This window comes from Limulus polyphemus, unplaced genomic scaffold, assembly GCF_000517525.1.
Source record: "Limulus polyphemus unplaced genomic scaffold, Limulus_polyphemus-2.1.2 Scaffold3530, whole genome shotgun sequence".
NCBI lineage: Eukaryota > Metazoa > Arthropoda > Merostomata > Xiphosura > Limulidae > Limulus > Limulus polyphemus.
This window is the reverse complement of record NW_013669140.1, coordinates 37,885-57,089: the sequence shown is the minus strand read 5'-3', so window position 1 is coordinate 57,089 and position 19,205 is coordinate 37,885. Positions and strand designations below refer to the sequence as shown.

At 35.8% G+C, this 19,205-nt stretch overlaps 1 protein-coding gene across 1 annotated transcript in view; it reads right to left on the bottom strand.

The window, feature by feature from the left end:
- Positions 1–19,205, bottom strand: part of LOC106469528 — a gene marked incomplete at its 3' end in the record, with an annotated part of 110,132 nt that overhangs the window by 61,897 nt on the left and 29,030 nt on the right. The window contains exon 2 of the mRNA XM_022398068.1: positions 3,305–4,079. Coding sequence (XP_022253776.1) covers positions 3,305–4,079 — 775 coding nt within the window. The remainder of the gene's footprint in view (positions 1–3,304; positions 4,080–19,205) is intronic.

Below are 19,205 nucleotides of genomic sequence, written 5' to 3'. Positions count from 1 at the left end.
TTATTTTAATAAGTTTTTAATACCCATACCAACTGTCCCTGCTATAAAAATAATTTTAAAGATACCTCTGTCAGATTTAAAGATAAACAGTAAATACAAGAATAAATGTAGTTCCTATTATTTTAATGTTAGGAGCATTAGCAACAAAAGGGACGAGCTAACGGTTCTTGTTAAAATGTCTGTGATATAATAGAAATTACTGATGCTTGATTAGACTTGTAGAAAAGTAAGAATAGGTGCTATTTCGAAATTTCAAATTATAAGTTATTTAACAATGACAGACTTTTTTTTTAAATAGTGGTTGAGCAGCTCTTCATACAATAAATAAAGAGCAGTCTGTTGAGATTAAAGACAAAAATTTGTAGTCAAGAGGTTAATTCTATATGGGTAACAATCAGGGGTTTTCAAGGGTGTAAAATATTTAACTGGCAACGTTTATTGGCAATTTGATATGATAGATACACGAAGTCAATGAGAAGTTTTATCATGAGATCAGGGTTGATAATAATAAAGATATTAATGGAATATTTATAGGAGACTATAATTCTAGACAGTGATTAGGATTTTATGAACTCAATTAGTGAGAGAGAGGTTCAGGATGGATTTCTAGACTAGATAGTCAGAGAAGGGTTTGCTGTTTTAGATTTAGTGTTAATACCAATGACGATATTGTTGCAGGAATTAAAGGGAGATTTGTGGAAGTTATATTGCATAATTAGGTTTGATATTTTGCTACATTTTGATATAAAAATAAATGAAATTTTAGTTCCTAATTTTCAGAAAGGCAATGTTGAGGCCAAGAAATAATATTTTTCATTAGTGAATTTGGATAAGGCAGCCAGGCAATAACACTATACATGCACCAGGGCAAGGAAATGTGCGCAAACGGTTAGCGACTTATCACTAGTATTAGCGATGTGAGCCCATAACTTTTTTTGATTATAGTCTCTAACACATACAAGTCATACAAATAAATGTAATCAAATACATCATCACTATTAATTACTGCTGGGGTTCCTTATGTATTTTAAACAGAAAATGAGATATTTCAACAAACGTTTTGTTCAGTTCTTTACAATGACTGACAGCAAAAACAATAAATTGCTCAATATGATGTAATAAAATGATCCCTCTGGTAGTGAACGGTATAAAAAAGTCGGTAATTCAAGGGCTAAAAGCACAGACGGCAGGATGAAGTCTTAAACAGAAATTTGTTTAAAAAATTGACTCATATAAACTACATAACACTTCGAAATGACAAATTGTTACGCAGCGTGAGGTCAAAAGTAGTTTCCTATGAACGAGCATTTCTCTATCAATAAAGTTTAATATTTTGTCGGAATAAGGCACTTTTTATAAACAACAACAAATAAACGGAGATTAGTTGTTTTCTAGAGCAGAAATGACATCGAGAAACATTTAGCAATAACAAGTATGTCAATCAGAATTTCTACCATACTTCGGGATTTTCGCTTACACTTACTAGAGCTCCTCTTCTCAAACGCTGGAAGCTCCTTGAAAGATTTATTTGAATTTAAATTGATTAATTATGTAATATATGAACCATAATTATGGAGGAGGTATAGAAGGACGAAGCCTGTTTGAGAACATCGCGCAAAACCACATAAGTACAGCCGTCCTCTGATTTCGAACTAACAGAGAAGAGAGAGAGCGCAGCTAGTCTACAAACTATACAAAAAACCAAAAATAACCTGACTTCATTGACGTGAATCATCATTGATTTCATAATAAAAACGGGATGTCTTTATCTTTGTGGCGTTACATCAATGTTCTGACGCAACTTTAGAAATAAGATAAACATTTTTAATTATATTCAAAAGAGTACTAAAACTAAGTTTTTATAACTGATAATAACAGACAATTACATAACGTCACTCATTAGCTATAGCGTGAACTAGAGTATTAGTTTAACCACCACAGCTTGTGAGAAAAAGAAAAACGTACTATTACTAATTAATGTTAAAATTTGGTATTCTTTAATTTAGGGGTAGTACTTTTAGCATTGGTATAACAATGTCAATTGTTTTATTCACTTTAGAGTCTGTTTGTACTGCTTTAATATTTTGAGGGAAATGAATTATAACTTCGACTGCAAATAGTCAAAATGGGCATCTCACATTAGTTGATACGACTTAACACTATTTAGTAAAAAACTAACTGATGTCGTTTTTCACATTGTTATGGAAATTCACTGATTTTCCAACAATAGATAAAAAGAGAAGTATTTCGAGACTGCCATTCACATTCTATTGTGACAGTATAATCCAAGTAAATCAATTCATTATCCTTGCAATTTTTTTTACCTTTGCTAAACAACTGGCTTTTAGCGATTTTTCCAAGTCATCTATTCGACTAGTCGTATATGAGACTTTGAGGTTATTCGTTATAATTTCATGCGAATACGTCAGAGCTCTTGTCAAACTTAATACACTTTAGTGGGTTGAAATGGAAGAAATCGACCAAAAGCTGATCTTTCGTATGAGATGAGTTAGAATTTTACACTTAGTGATATCTTCGTATACATTTCATTAAACGTCGTAAATGTTTTCCCTCTCTTCAAGTACCTAAGTATACGTTAGATTCGTTTCAGTTGGCGTCCATAATCGAGATTAGTTCTTTCCTTTAGTGTCCTCATTTGAATTCTTTTGAACTATTAACGGTATACAGTAATTTTTTTTTAGATTCCGATAAACATTTGTTAGTGGATAGTATTCAGGTGTAATGGCAAAACAACCAAGCTACCTACTTTTCGTTCCTTGATAATTGATAAAGAAAACCACATATACGACAGTGTAAGTCGTGTGCATCACTGACTGCTTATGTAGTTTTACAGTGCCAAAAATACAAAGAGAATATAGCTAAATATTACTTCGTGATTGTTTAATCACCGTCTGAAGTAATTAAACCAAGTTTACTATGATTCTCATATTTCACTCATCTGGTTCAATATTTTCATCCTAGTTTACCATTTTTCTTATCGCTTTAGACTGTTTTGAAAAAAAAGGTTTGTTTGTTTGAAGTTGAGCACAAAACTACACAATGGGCTATCTGTGCTCTGCCCACCACGGGTATCGAAACCCGGATTCTAGCGTTGTAAGTCCGCAGACATACCGCTGTGCTACTGGGGGGCTAACAGCATTGTTTTAAAAAAAATACTTTTGTACATCCGGTATTAAAAATAATTAAGTAAAAGGTGGGGAAAAGAGGTATAAAAAAATATAGAGCAATGGTGCCATTTTAACGTGTTAAGAGCTGCACTACTTAAAAATGAAGTTATAATAACCTTTACAGGGTCAGTTTTTTCTCTTTCCATTTCGAGATTCTGTACACCATCTGGTTCTTGTTCATCACTATGCGAATCTGTGAAATTTTCTGCAAAATTAACCTTTTCATATACTTCACCACTTTTCGCAAACCAATATCCATCATCACACTCTATACTGTTTACATAACCAGAAAAATCATTTAATTGCTCTTCAACATTCTTTTTAGAACTAAGGAGACCTGGATTCAAATTTTGCTCGGGAACGTTGTTAATCCCCCTACTATGCTTGAAGGAGTTTAAATACAGTTCACAATCACTTTCACCTTGGTCTTTCAGATTTTCACTGCTACTCTCATCAAATAAGATGTTACTCGAGAATTTCTGCAAGTGCTGGTCTTTTTCTACACGAGTATCTGCTTGATCTTTGACTAATGGTTTCTTATTTATTTTCACTTGGCCTTCAATCCCCTTGAAACTTCGTGCACTTGTTTCTTTGAGCTCCCTTATACAATCTTTTGTAATTTTATCACAATGTAATTGCTTATTTTTAAGTTCCCAAGTATCAGAATCATTGAACTGTTTGCTTTCTTTATCTGATAAATCCGAGTTATCTGGTTGTCTTGTCACTAGAATTGAACGTTCTTTCCCTAACACATTAACCTTATCTGGTTCTTGTCGATGAACCTGGCATGCGTCACGGACGGCTCGTGGAGGACTAGTTGTCTCCTTGTGGTTGGTCAATGATTCGTGACAGCCATCTTCTCTTGTCTTGTCCTTTCTCCCACCATCGCTCCTAAATAGAACAGGAATATTATAGTTAAACATATATGATTCACTCTCAATCATCAACCTAGAATTTGTTTTGTGTGCACCATCCAATTATATAATAATAATATAAAATAAATTACAAAATTCATGGTATTATTAAACCAATATATATATGTATGAAATATTCCCCTTGAAGCTACATTTCTTCTAAAGGTACCTTGAAATGTAAAATCGAGTGAAAGTATGATGATTAAAAAACAAATTCAAGACTATAAGTTTGCTGCTTCCATCTTACTGGCAGAATGACATATAGACACAGAGAAAGTGTTGAACCACTGATCAGGTAGCCAGTCAGCATCACCCTAGTATCCACCATTCATGCTAAGGGATTGACTGACAATCTTATAATGCACCCACAGTTTAAATGGTGTGGAATATTTTGTGGTATGGTATGGATTTCAACTCGGCTCATCTGTTCCAAAATCCAGAGCTCTATCCCAGTGGCAACACCCTTCCGACACGGTAAAGCAATAAGAGTATTTAAAACACTTTATTCCAAGATCTGAGAAAACGACGCGAGAATGAGTCAAGTTTCAGCATATTTCTTTCGAAGGATGTATCATCCAGTCTATTAACAACATGACACGAGCAATACTTGACTGCTTTATGGCTGAAACCTAATTCTGTGTGCTCAGAATGATTAAATTATGGAAATTATATAAATTATATAATTGTGTTTGTCTGTCCAGAACTTTTCTCGCAAATTTCTCAATCAAATGCTGCAAATCTCATATCATTAGAAAACCCTTTGTCTGAGGAGTCCGGATTGTATATTGGCTCATAAATTCTGAATCACCTTACCTGTTTTTCCTTAATCAAACTTTTCAATGCCATTGTCATCACGTGACGACTCACTTCGATTTCAATTTTAGTTTATTTATTTTCAAAGTATTTCATGCAAACAACATTAACCCACTTATAATTTCCTAAAATATAAACATTACACTAAATACAGTTTCTATGGGCTTTCTCGACTTATTTAGGCCTAAATTACGCTTACGCAGTTTGTTCAAAACCATATGATTATCACTTTGTGAACACACATTCAGACGTTTCTGCATATTCAGGTAAGTTTGCCTTCATTGTAACTTTACATTCACTTTACTTTGCAATAATTCAGCTTCAGTTCATTTCATAGACTGCTATAAACACCTTTTCGCTACTTTTTTTTTTACTATGGGTTTATTCTTCGTTTTTGTTAGTCTCTTTGTTTCAACTGGTAAAACCCATGTCATACACTGAACTCTCTAAACCGTTTCATACTCTGTACACAATTATAAATACCATTACTTTACCTTATTGTTTACATGTAGTTTTATTAAATATCGTTACGTACATGTAGTTTTATTTAATAACGTTACGTACATGTAGTTTTATTTAATAAAGTTACGTCTACGTGACCTTGTTTGCCTGACCCCGTAAATTTTTTCCAAATATACCAAGATTCATCGATTTAACACACAATGCCTGCAAGAAAGCGTAGCTTAAATGTCATGCGTCAAAATGATAGAATAAAGAAATTCAAGCGAAGGGCATGAAAACTACCGCAAATGTTTTGTGGGCCATGGCTAGTATTTCAATAAAAATTGTGAAATAAAATGTATTTTTTCTTGCTTTTATCCTAAGAAGCTTGAAATATACGAAAAGAAAATTTCTGGCTTCTGTGTCCGTTTTGTAGAAACGAACGCAATACTTGTGGTCATGTGATACGTTACAAGTCTTTACTTACAAAAATTGAAGATGGTATATTCGAGTGAAATATGTCAGTTTTAAGCTGTATGGGACAGTCAATTTAGTTATGGATTTCAAGTGTATGATATGTTTTATAGAGTGTGGAGAATGTTTCAAAACATTACGAGATATTTGAAATAATAATTAGACATTAGTGTATAAAGAAATCTCACATATTTCACATGTTTATGTAACTATCATAAATTATAATTGAACAGATCTTTCATTTTGAAAATTATTCTAAGCTGACTGAAACACCCTGACCATTTGTTAGGTGCAGTAGAAAGTATGCAATAATTGTACACTCACTATCACTCTGAACTAGGCAGTTTCTGCCATTTCAACTTTTTTGTTTATTGGGAAGGCTCTGTCCAAATCACCTATAAAATACAAAATTCAAGGTAGTTTATAGCAAAAGATTCCTTCAGAAAGACTACACAGGTGGGCCTGATATTAAAGCTACACAAGCTCGAAAAAATCAAAATGTTGTAACAAATCCTTAAATAAGTAGTCTAAACAATTTATTTTAACAAAGTAAATGACACTCTCGTCACATCATCAATACCTGGGACTTATGGTATTAATTCAATACTATATTAATACCATAAATCTACCAATTTAACTTCTGTAAGGACGTAGTATTTGTTTGTTGAATTTCGCGCGCAAAGCTAGTAGAGGGCTATCTGCGTTAGCCATCACCAATTTTGAAGGGATAGATTAAAGGGAAGGCATCTGGTCAACATCACTCACTATAACTTTTAGGCTACTCTTCATTAATGAATTATGGGTTTGCTTGGACATTATAACGCCCCCACGCCTGTAAGGAGGAGTAAGTTTGGTGATGGGATTCGTACCCACAACCTGCACATTGCAGTGCAAGGCCAGGAAGTAATGGGGAATTATTCGTGTATTCGAGTTTTATCAGCCTTTGAAGGTTACCTATATGACGAATTTTGACAAAAAGATTCTGAAATAAGTGTAGAGGAAAGATAATTGGAACTTATTCCCTTTCAAATCAATCATTCACGAAGTATTCATAGACATAAAAGTTACTGCGGGAGGGAACTCAACATATGGTTCTCCTCTTCGGACTTTGAACTATTTCGACTGACGACGTGCATGTATCGTTTGTTTCGAAATATATATATTATATTTACGACGCTATGTAGTTGTCGTGTGATACATTGTCCTTGCTCTGCAGCGTCATCTGTTGGAACTCCGTAGTAAAACTATTAACCTTACCACGACGATCTAAACATGACACCTACAAACCCTACGAGGTTTAAGTCCAGAGCCTTATAGTATATTGCATATATGTATAGTTTAGTCGTGTCTTCAGATTTTGAGTTCAAATGATTGTCAACAACAAATGAACAAGCAAAAGGTAAAAAAAAAGACTACATTCTGACTACACTAGATGGGTTTCGTCTTAGTGAAAATGTTCACAAGCTGGTTTATTTTGAAAACTGTATTTCTCTTGTAAGAATATTCAACGTAAAAGTTTCATTAATAAATAAACATAGATCAGCCGTTGGGATTACCATATTAACTTTTGTTGGTTTTGAATTTCGCGCAAAGCTACACAAGGGCTATCTACGTTAGCCATCCCTAATTTAACAGCTAGTCAACACCACTCATCGCCATCTCTTGGGCTACTCTTTTACCAACGAATAGTGGGATTGACCATTACTGTATAACGTCCCCACGTCTGAAAGGGATTCTAGCCCACAACCCGCAGATTGCGAGTTGAGCGCCTTAACTATCAGGCCCCATTAACTTTTAGGTCATCCTTTTTCTTTAGTTAGACATATTACAATGGCTTGGGATAAGCAGGAACTGAATGACAACTTCAATACCTGGAAGCTGGAGGGTGTTAATGTACTCTAAATGAAATCTGGGGCTATTGTTATTAAGCACAAAGCTACACCACGAATATCGAAACCCGGTTTCTAGCAGTATAAGTCCAAAGAATACCGCTATGCCACTGTGTCCACCACGAGGAATCAAACCCCGGATTTTAGTGTTCTAAGTCCTTAGACTTACCACTGTCCCATCGGGGGACGAAATCTGAGGATCTCCTGAATTTAAAATTTATCCACATGAAACTAATATATTTACCTCATAGTGTCTCATAAGTAACTGTTCAAGGAAATTCTGAAGATCAAAACAAAAAAAAAGAAAACATTTTATATAAAAGAGCAAACCTTTTCTAATTCTAAAAAAACAAACAAAAAAAAACACTTTTACTTTTTCTAAAAACTACTAAAAACGAAATTACGCTCGTTTCAGTTCTACATCTCGTAAATAGGAGTTACTGATTAACGCTGGTAAGTATTAATAAAATGGAAAAGTATTGTCGTGAATGTAGAATTTTATAAATTCGTCCATGATAAAACTTTTGAAAATAGATGAATTAGAAAAACAATTTTTCTCTACCATATGGTTTTAAGTTTGTGGTATACTTGCACTACTGTGTACTATTGACGCTACATCCCTGATATACTAGAATATAAAAAAAGAGCAAAAGTCCTCATACGTACAACTCGATCTGCAGGATTTTTAGCCGCGGCATAGTGGCTCACAGCATGGCTCCGTAACCTCTTGACCGATTTTAAATCTAATTACATTTTTGGACTCAGAAGATCAAACCCTTTCGATTGATGTATTTGATCACGCCCAACGTCTTATAGATTAATATACTCTAATCCTGCCTAAAAGAATTTCAATTTGAGGGAAGGCTGGTAGAGTTCCTGATGAGTAATAAAATCGAATAGAGTATACGCGCACCCCACACTTGGTATTGCTGGTGCACAAAAATACAGCTAATAAAAAGGAAAAAAAAAAGGTCTTATAGATTAATTTACTCTAATCCTGCCTAAAAGAATTTCAAGTGTCGCGGCTATTGAGGATTCCCTCTTGTTTTATGTTTGATTGGAGAATATTTTAAGTACGGTAGTACTTATTAGTATCACTTTACTTGTTTTTGTACTTTTTATTGCAGCATTTATTTTGTTTTGGATACTTCTTATAGCAATTCTTATAACCAACGATTCCTACCTTCCGCACTCCACTTGTTTACAAAATAATATATATTCGAACTAGTTAAACGTTATGTACAACAAATTCTTTACAATATAGAGATCATAGGCATATCATAAATACTATATATAGTTTTCTTTTTCTTGTCAAAAGGCCTATTCAGTTGCTTTATAATTTCAGTTGACAAGCTGAACTACCTTTCTCTATTTCTATCGCACTAATAATCGCACTTACAATTATAGCGTGAGTTACCACACTCGTACTGCTCTTCCAGTAATCGTCTGGTCCTCGTACTTCAGATGTCGTCTATTCCTTTTGTCAAAGTGCACTCAGGTTGGTTCAATTACTTTAGAACTCGCTTTGACGGAATAAACTATACTTCTTATATCTTTTAAAACTGTTAGTTTTACTCAAACATATTACTTGTTAGGCCTATATTAACTGTTAGGCCTTTCACTCCTACGGCAATTAACCTTATGTTTAATTTTCCTTGGCCGAACTTCTACTTCCCGTAACTTTACTTTCGCGTCTGCTTTGTCTGTCTGCTGTTCCCGCTCGTCTCACACTATTTATATATTTATCACTTAATTGTCTGCTCGCCTTCTATATAAATTTCACGCGACGTTCGATAGCCTTAACACAACATTATAAACACAACTTCCAAAAATTGTCTGCTTTTATCTCTGTTATTATATAAAAAAACACACACACTAAACAATCATGAAATATTAACTCATAAAATAATTAATTAATACTACCTATGCTAAACAGTGTTTTATATCATAACACCATCGATGGTGTTTCTTGGGCAAGTACAACTGTCCTACTACAAACATGTAAAGTTAATTAACCAGGGACTCGTACGACGCTTAATTTTTATTCATTTTAAACGCCCCCCAGTGGCACAGCGGTATGTCTGCGGACTTACAACGCTAGAAATCGGGGTTTCATAGCCGTGGTGGGCAGAGCACAGATAGCCAAATATGTAGCTTTGTGCTTAACTACAAACAAACAGACTACAGAACTTTCGAGTTTTGTGTTTACTCTAAACTTAGTTTCTACGAATATGTTAAATATATTATTCGATGTTCAGTTACTATTAAACTTAGTAGGCCGTGGGCCAGTTGTAGCATAGACGTTAGAATGCCAGGATTGTGAATCTAATGATACATGGTTAGCGACTCGTTGCAGCAAAAATGCACTCACACCTAGGGGGCCGGTGAGTGTGCGATAAGTGTGACGGTTAAATCCCACATTTCGATCAGACAATGGGCACTCCATACATAGCCTTCCTAATTTTAAACTAAAAGTCTAGAGGAATGGTAAATAGTCAACAGCACCCACCGCCAAGCCTTGGGCTAATATTGTCCGACCGAACTGTAACATTTGAGCGATACTCTTAGAGCATACCCGCAGCACCAAAGTGGGGTACACGGTTATCAAAAAACGGCAACGGACGCAAACCATGAATTCTTAGATTCGCAGTTGAGGCACATTAACTCTTAAGCACTCTTGACCCTGTAATCACCTATGAAAATATCAGGATTAATAACTTTTTAATGGATATTCAGAAGCTTTTAAAAAAAATACAAAACTTCAATTTATTAATTAACCAGTTAACGAAAGCGAGAAATTTTGGTTTTTGTGGGTAATACTTAAAATAAATTGGCTTTCACGGCTTTGTGGAAGAGGTGTACATGGTTGATAAAAACAAAGGTATGTTCACTTTGCATATTTCATATAACACTGAAATACTATTCCAATGTTCCTACTGTCTCCACGGGATGCATATTTTATTTGGTATCATTATCTTATATTCTTTTAGTTGCTGTTTTTATGTCTGAAATACTGCGTTTCAATTTGGAGAATCTGAACTGAAAGGAGTCTCTTGTAATACGCCTACCTGACCGTTTCTTGCGCTCATTGTCACCTGTGGACTTCCATTTTTCAGCAAGTTGCCAATTGTCGACCTGGAAATATTTAATCGTTGCGCTATAGCACGTACAGACATTTTCCCCAAATGACATCCAATCGACGGTGTACATTTGTTTTTGTTATCAACGGCTTGTGGGCTGCAGCTCTTCCGTGAAAATTCATGGCATGCACCTCTCGACGTGTCATGCAAACACTTATAGGATTGCCTGTGGCTACTCGCATCTTCAAACACATATTCTCTACGGTCTGGCGGCGAGATGAGGTAACCAGCAAATTGCGCTACCAATGCATTATGCGTTGCTATAACAAAACAGTTATAATAATAATAATAATGGTAATAATATTCAAAATAAATGATTATTTACAAATAAGTTTAATTTTAAATACCCTCGTTTAACATGGATACAGTGTAGGATTTTGGTAAATCAAACCAGTTTCGGGGACATTCCAGAGATAACCCAGGTCGAACACGAAAATATCAGATATGTTTATGTGTATACAATATCACATTGTTACTATTTTTACTGTATATTTTTAGTATAGAAAGCAGCCTCTTCGTCCATTTGACTGATTCTGAGAAAGTTTGTTTTTTGTTTTGTTTCGAGTTCAGCACAAAGCTACACAAAGGGCTATCTGTGCTCTGCCCACAACGGGTATCGAAACCCGGTTTCTAGCGCTGTAAATCCGCAGACATACCGCTGTGCCACTGGGGGGCTTCTGAGAAAGAGAATAATGTAGGTGATCGCGAGACAGACAGTGTAAGTCATGTTAGCAGAAGTGTGGAGAATATAAAAAACAACAGTAGTCAAGCAAGGAAGAACAATGCATCCTCTCAGAAGTTTAAAAGACGAAGGCAGATGAGTCGTTTGAGTTTGACAAGGCAATCTTATCTTACTTGTTGGGAGGAAGGAATTGTTTTCTTGTCTAACTATTTATCAGCTTATAATTATTTAATCATTTGGCTGATGTCTTTACCCAAAAGACTCGCAAGTTTTACAAGAATATATGCATAATATATTACAATTATATGTAGTGCAATACAAAGTACAGTAAAATCATTTATATAAGCATATAAAATACATCTTTTAACATAATGCACAAGCATACATGAAACACAGCGAGCATTTTATCAAAACTTAGGATTCTCTAAAACTTGTGTATTTTTTCTTGATATCCTTCTCCACCAACTTCAGAATGTCGGTAAATTATGCTTGATGCATTCTGAAGTATGTGGCGAACTTATCTTCGTGAGAATCAAGTTTATGTATTAACTTATGGTATTACCTCGTTGTGCTGCTTGCTAATTTAGGACTAAACACTGTCTTGCAAAACCTTAGCTCCCCTACTTTAAAACAGCAACTTCTCCTCAAATTTCAGCGTTTTTTTATTTTGCGACATCTTCTTGCCAGCTGTAAACGTAGCAAGTCTTTTTCTACATGGTCAGATCAGAAATTTACATATACTATGGAGTTTTCCGCCGCCGGTGTAATAAAAAAACTGCACTGTTCACTTTTTTCGGCTATCGCACCCAGTGTAATCATGTCCTCAGAGAAAAATATCAGACCTACCTCCAAAAAACTTTTTTCTTCAAATATTTTCATATTCTTGTAAAAAAAAGGAGGTTATTTTATGAAAATTATTTTATTAATAAATTTTAAAGCCGATTAAATGTTATAAAAACAAGTTAACTGCATATGTTTTCCCCCCACATTTTTCTTAATTTATCTATTGCGGCTCGAAATTAGAGGTGTGTAAAAAATAGAATTTCTGAAATGCTACTTTTTTTACACATCTCTGATTTAGAGTTTGAATGGACACATTAAGAAGAATGTGGGGGAAAAACACATCTAGAATTATCTTGCTTCCACAACAATTTTTAGGCCTAATAGTTTTGCAGTATTTCGCCGACTTTCAATGTATAAACCGTAACTTTAAAGGTATTATATACATAAATAGAGTTTCATAGAATCTATTTTCAGACTTCGAATGTAGAATGGACTTTTATAACGTGATCTATCGAGTCTTGTCGACGTTTGTTGCTCGGATATTGGATTTGACAAGTCATGTTTTTTGAATTATGCTATTTGAGTTCGTATTAATTTTGTGTTAGTTAAGTTTTGCTATTCACATCGTTTGGATTCCTCGGTGTGTAGTGTTTATTCAGTCTTCTAGATGCATTCTAGAATACCCATAATGGAGCAACCAAGAATTCCATAATCTTCTGGGAAACTTTCTACTCATCAACGACCTATGCCTTATTCTCGACCCCAGGAAAACCATGTCATTATCTGGTGCTTCTACTTTACATGCTTCTGCTCTTGATTTTTCTAACATATCACATTGTTTCTTCTCTGGCATATACTAATGTGACATTTAAGTCGTTAAGTGACGACTGCACCATTTCACCCTGTTCCTACACTTCTACTCCAGTGACTCGTGCATTGACCTTTAGCATCTACATTTATGTATACAGGTCATGCTCTACAATTACCAGTGTTTATCGTCTATGAGATGGATTCTCAATTTTTCTCCACATACGCACTTATTGGAGATTTTAAAATTTTGTCTACATGCAGATATTTGTCAACTTGTTCCTATCTAAAATTTTTCTATTCTCAAAAGTGCTAATCATTCTCTTGCTAACACCCTCTGTACGAAATCGCTGCTTGCTAATTTAGGACCAAACACTGTTTTGCAAAACCTTAGCTCCCCCACTTTAAAACAGCAACTTCCGCCTCGTAAATCACCGTAGTTTTCCTTTGTCTTTCGTTGTGTTGATCCAGCTAATACAAAGAAGGAAATCAATTCTGAACTTTATCCATGACATTTTAATACAATCGACTATTCGACCTACTGGAGGACATAGCCCAACTTATATGGTCCAGATTCTGCCTAAGAGCAGCGATGTACCTGATCATCTCCTTCAGTATGGGGCTTATATCTACCATCAACACTACAGCGTGGAAACTTCCTGGATTCCTCATGTAATGACCCTCACTTGGTTCATCGTTTCATGCGACTTGGCTTACCTCCTCTTTGCAATAAGTGTCAGCAAACCCACCCAGCCTGCTCTTATTAGTGTCGTGGTAAACCTTTGCCCCTACCAAATGACCCTACCACTATTGCTTCTTTCGATACTACTGACCCCATCATGTTACCTTTTAGTTCAATTACTTCACCTTCTACTATTGAAGACATCCTTTGACACATCATTCTCACGCTTCAGAATGTTCATGCACGTCAGTAATAATTTGTTTAAGATTTTGTATGCTATGTTGTTCAATTAAATATACAAGTTACTTACCGTGGTTCTCATTCTACTCATTTATGAGATCCCACTAGCTAAGACTATCTTATTAACTCATATTGAACCTTTTATTTGGAAATATCTGCCCCTTTTTTGCTAATCAATTATTTCTGGAAGTTCTGCTAGATGAGTTTTTGTTTATGATTGTATATTGATGTGACTATCTTAATTGTGTCAGTCATGGTGGAGTTATGATATTTTCTAGTATTCATTTTTCATACCACATACATTATTTTCCTGCCAACAATTGTCCTGAACATCTTTCACAGTTTACTTTCTTTCTAGAATCATCACATTCGTTAATATTTATGCTTCTCCAAACTACCTACTTCTTCGTGAATTTTTCTGTGCAGTGTATGGTTCATTTCATATCTATCTTATTATGCCCAATATATGTATCCATAATCGAACATTCTCTGAACTCTACCACCTTCACTCTATGTTGTATGACATTTCGGGTTCCCTGTTGACTCTTCTTGCTCCTAGGCGTCCTACATCAAATTTTCCAACTGATATTGTTCTTGCTTCCTCCAACATAGCTTCTTTTTTGTCCATCTTCATAAATTTCCTCACCGGAAGTGATCATCTCCCTATTTGGGTCAGTCTACATATTCAGCATGCCTACACAAGCACTGATACGCATAGGGTCTTCACAAGTTGCACAATGCCCGCTGAATATTTCGCTGTTACTGTCCACCAGCTGGAACTGTCTTTTTCCTCACAAGACCAGGTCGTCTCATTTGCTACTGTATTAGAATCAGCTCTTACCAGTGATTGTTCACTTCATATTCCTACTGCTCATTAACCCCTTCACCATCCAGCTTTACCTACGTGGGAATTAGATTTTTAGTATCTTTTTTCAACTCTGTTGTGGAATTTCCATTCCACCCAGTATTTTCTTCTGCTTGTACATCATTGTGGTTTCTAATGTGCAGCCTGTAACGTTATTCTTGTGGTGAAGTACTGCTGCTGGCTTGGACTTTGTAATCATCTCTGTCAATCCACTGATTCTGATCAGTTCTAGGATCAGCTTAAGATGTTCACAGGACAGAGGAGCTCTCCATCATATCCTATCTAAAATGCATCTTGGCTCAGTCTGATCCACTATTACCTGAATTCATCCAATACTCTGGATGGTTCATTTCTGACTGCTTCTATTATTGTGCAGTATCTACATTTGGACCTCAATGGTAGGTATAACACGGCTCCTGGTCCAAATGGGTTAACTTATTCTCATGATCCTGTGCAGTTTCTCCTTCTTACCACTTTTTACAGATTTTTAATTTGGTCAGTATTTTACCCTGCCTCCTGGGAAACCTCTACTATTATGTTCTGCATGTCGAAGTAGTCTCCTTTCCAGATCCGATATTATCATTTTGTTAACCTTACTAATGACTCCAGCAAAACCCTTGAACATGTTCTAGTGCATCGACTTCATGTTTGTTTTCAAGATTGTGATATCATACCGACTTCTCAAGTTGGATTTCGACCTCATCTGTCCAACATGGATCAACTTCTCAAAATCATCCAGTATGTTCCTTTTTTAATTTGAACGTGCATTATTTCTTTTTCCCAAATGCCATACTCACCCTTCTGATATTTTTTCACGATTTACACAGCCATGTCATTTTCATCATGAACTCTGAACCACCACTTATGACTTTCTAGCTCAGTACTTTCGTTTATCTCTCCAGGCGTAAGTGGGTGATGGAACGCCAGCACCCCCTGGGCTAGTATGAAATTATAGTATAAAACAAAATATTGTCCCTCATTTTACAGACCTACTGGTAAGTAAAGAAAATCTTATTGGGCAGTGACTTGCGAGATAAAAACAAAACACATCTGAGGTGCTGTTTTTTTTACACATCTCTGATATCGAGTCACAATGAACTAATTAAGAGGAGAAATAAGGTAAATGCCCGTGTTTTTTTTAACAAGTTTTAGGCTTATTGATTTTAATATTTCGCTGGCTTTCAGCATTTAAACCATAACACATTAAGAGTCTAAAGCACACAAGGTAGAAAGAAAAGGGAGAAGTTTTGTCATTTTTAACTAGGCTTTACGAAAAAAGTATCCTTAAGAGTATCCTTAAACCGTTGAACATATGAATCCGGTAGTTATGCTTTTTCTAGCGTATAGCCCGTCAAAAATGACAGGGAAAATACTACCACCCCACCCCAAAGTACACTATCCTACCAAAAGTCATGAGACACGGGTAGTTATGAAAAAACATGTCATTTTTCCAAGAAATTAATACCGTGTGACCCGCCTTTGGCCTTATTGGTTGCTTCAAGCGTCGTGGAAAGACCGTCTACTAATTTCTGGTAGAAAGCTGGTGGTATTGTGCTACACTACTGAAGAGGGCCGTTTTGGTCTTACCCTAATTCTGCGTTCCAGTTCATCTCAAAGATGTTCGGTCGAGTTGAGGTCGGGGCTCTATGCTGGGCACTGCAATGTTCCGATGTTATTTTCTTTAAACCATGCATCCACAATCCTTGCTTTGTGACATGGAGCATTATCATATTGGAAAGTTTAAGGGCCGGTACCATGAAATTGCCACAATGTAGGACACACAAAATTGTTAAGAACGTCATTGTAGGACTCACCATTCATGGATACATGCACTGCAACCACTGGACCTAGTGCATAGCAGGAGAATCACCCCCAGACAATGATACTGCCACCTCTAATCTTCTCTGTTGGGACAACACATTCAGGTAATAAGTGTTCTCCAGGCATCCTCCATACCCAAACAGTCCATCAGACTGGAAGAGCATGTAGCGATACTCGTTGCTCCACACGATCGATTTCCATTGATCCATGGTCTATGTTATGTGTGCCTTACCACATACCAATCGACGGTGTGAATTTGTTTTTGTTATCAATGGCTTGTGGGTTGCAGCTTTTCCGTGAAAATTCATGACATGCACCTCTCGACGTGTCGTGCAAACACTTACAGGATTGCCTGTGGCTGCTCACATCACCAAACACAAATTCTCTACAGTCTGATGGCGAGATGAGGTAACCAGCCTTCTCAAGGCGCGTCGGTTCTGTAAGTCAGTATTTTACGTCTATCTCGTCGTTTCTTGTGCTCATTATCACCTGTGGACTTCTATTTCTTCAGCAAGTTGCCAAAAGTTGACCTGGGAATGTTTAATTGTTGCGCAATAGCACGTACAGAAATTTTCCCCAAATGACATCCAACTATCCTTCCGTTCTGAAACTCTGTCAGCTCTTTCTGTATACTCATCGTTCGGTATGCAAGTTCGAAATGACTTCCGAGCAAACTGCTGATCACCTTTATAGGCCAAACTATTTGCATATTTCGCCGTCACACTCATTTTCCTGCAATCAAAGATGTGTCCCATGACTTTTGGTAGGATAGAGTATACCCTAACCTTACATTTCATAGCTTACTGAAATAAATAGATTTTACAAAATCAAGACTGACCAACAGATAGGCAGAAAAGTGCAGTCGAGGCAGTCAAACGGCGTTACATTCATTTGTGATCCACTAAACATTGGGACCATTCATGAAATGAATTCGTGGAGTATTCATAGAATAATTATTGGTAAAAATCTGTTAGATTAACAAATTCTAATATACAGAAAAGCCAGTGCGTTTTAATAATAGTACGTTTCAACAATGACTTTCATGTCATGTTGCTTAGCAACAAAAGTATAACCTAATATTGTTGTTAATCTATGTGCTGAAAGTATAAAATGTAATGTATAGACAACAAAATTGGAAAAATACTTGTTGATTTCTTAATTTAGTCTCCGTTGACAAATAGGATTTTTTTATATTAAACACGTTGGCGATATAACAGAAAATAACATAATTCAGAAACGATTTAATTTTAAAATTGAATCGACATTTTAAGTTTCATGATAAATGTTATACTCTTGGTTCTAGACTAGGTGATTCCACACAACGTCTTTACTTTAGGCTTATTATACCAACACTCTCTACACTTACAAGGTTTTACGGCCTCCTTGCATCCCCATCACTAAAATCGTAACGGGCAGACAGTAATCGACCTATTCTATCTAGATACATTCATTATGGCTTTTATGACTCCTCTCACTTGGAGAAATCAAGCGTGACATGACATTGGCTTTTATATACGTTAGATGTACGGGTTTATGGTTATTTGTTTTAAATTAATAATAATAAAGTTTTAAACCCAATTTTAAACATTTTTATTTTCTTATATATACACACACACTTATAACTAGTATAACATAAATCTAAAACTTGATTGTTTGTTTGTTTTGTATTTCGCGCTAAGCTACACGAGGGCTATCTGCGCTAGCTGTCCCTAATTTAGCAGTATAAGACTAGAGGGAAGGCAGCTAGTCATCACTAGCCATCGCCAACTCTTGGGCTACTCTTTTACCAATGAATAGTGGAATTAACCGTCACGTTATAACGCCCCCACGGCTGAAAGGGCGAGCTGGTGGGATTCGAACCGGCGACCCTCAGATTGCGAGTCGAGCGCCTTAACCACCTGGCCATGCTGGGCCAGATTGTTTGTATGTTTGAAGCTAAACACACAGCAATACAATGGGCTATCTGTGCTGTGTCTACCATGGGTATAAAAACTTGGTTTTTAGCACATAAGTCCACAAACTTATTGCTGAGCCACTGGGGGCAGAGAGTTTTTACAAATGGAGTTCAGTCAAACTAGATTAATGTCTTAAGTGGGATATCTCAAGGCTCAGTGTTAGGACCTTTCCTCTTTTTGAATGATATAGATGAAAGAATGGTCAATAGATTATTTAGATTTGCTGATGACATTAAAATGTTTTGGTATAGGTAGCTGTGAGGAGGATGCTACTCCTTCACAAAAGAATTTTGATTATTTAGTGAGTTGGGTGAATAAATAGTAGTTGACTTTTTAATTATAATTTAATTAATTACAATTTGAGTTACGAGTGTAATTTTGCAGTGTTATGGAAGAAAAACATCTTGGTATTCTGGTTCATCAGTATCTTAAGCCATCCAAATAATGTGCTGTTGCTAGTGGCAAGACAAATAGGATTTTATGTTTTATCTACAGAAATATTAAATAGGTC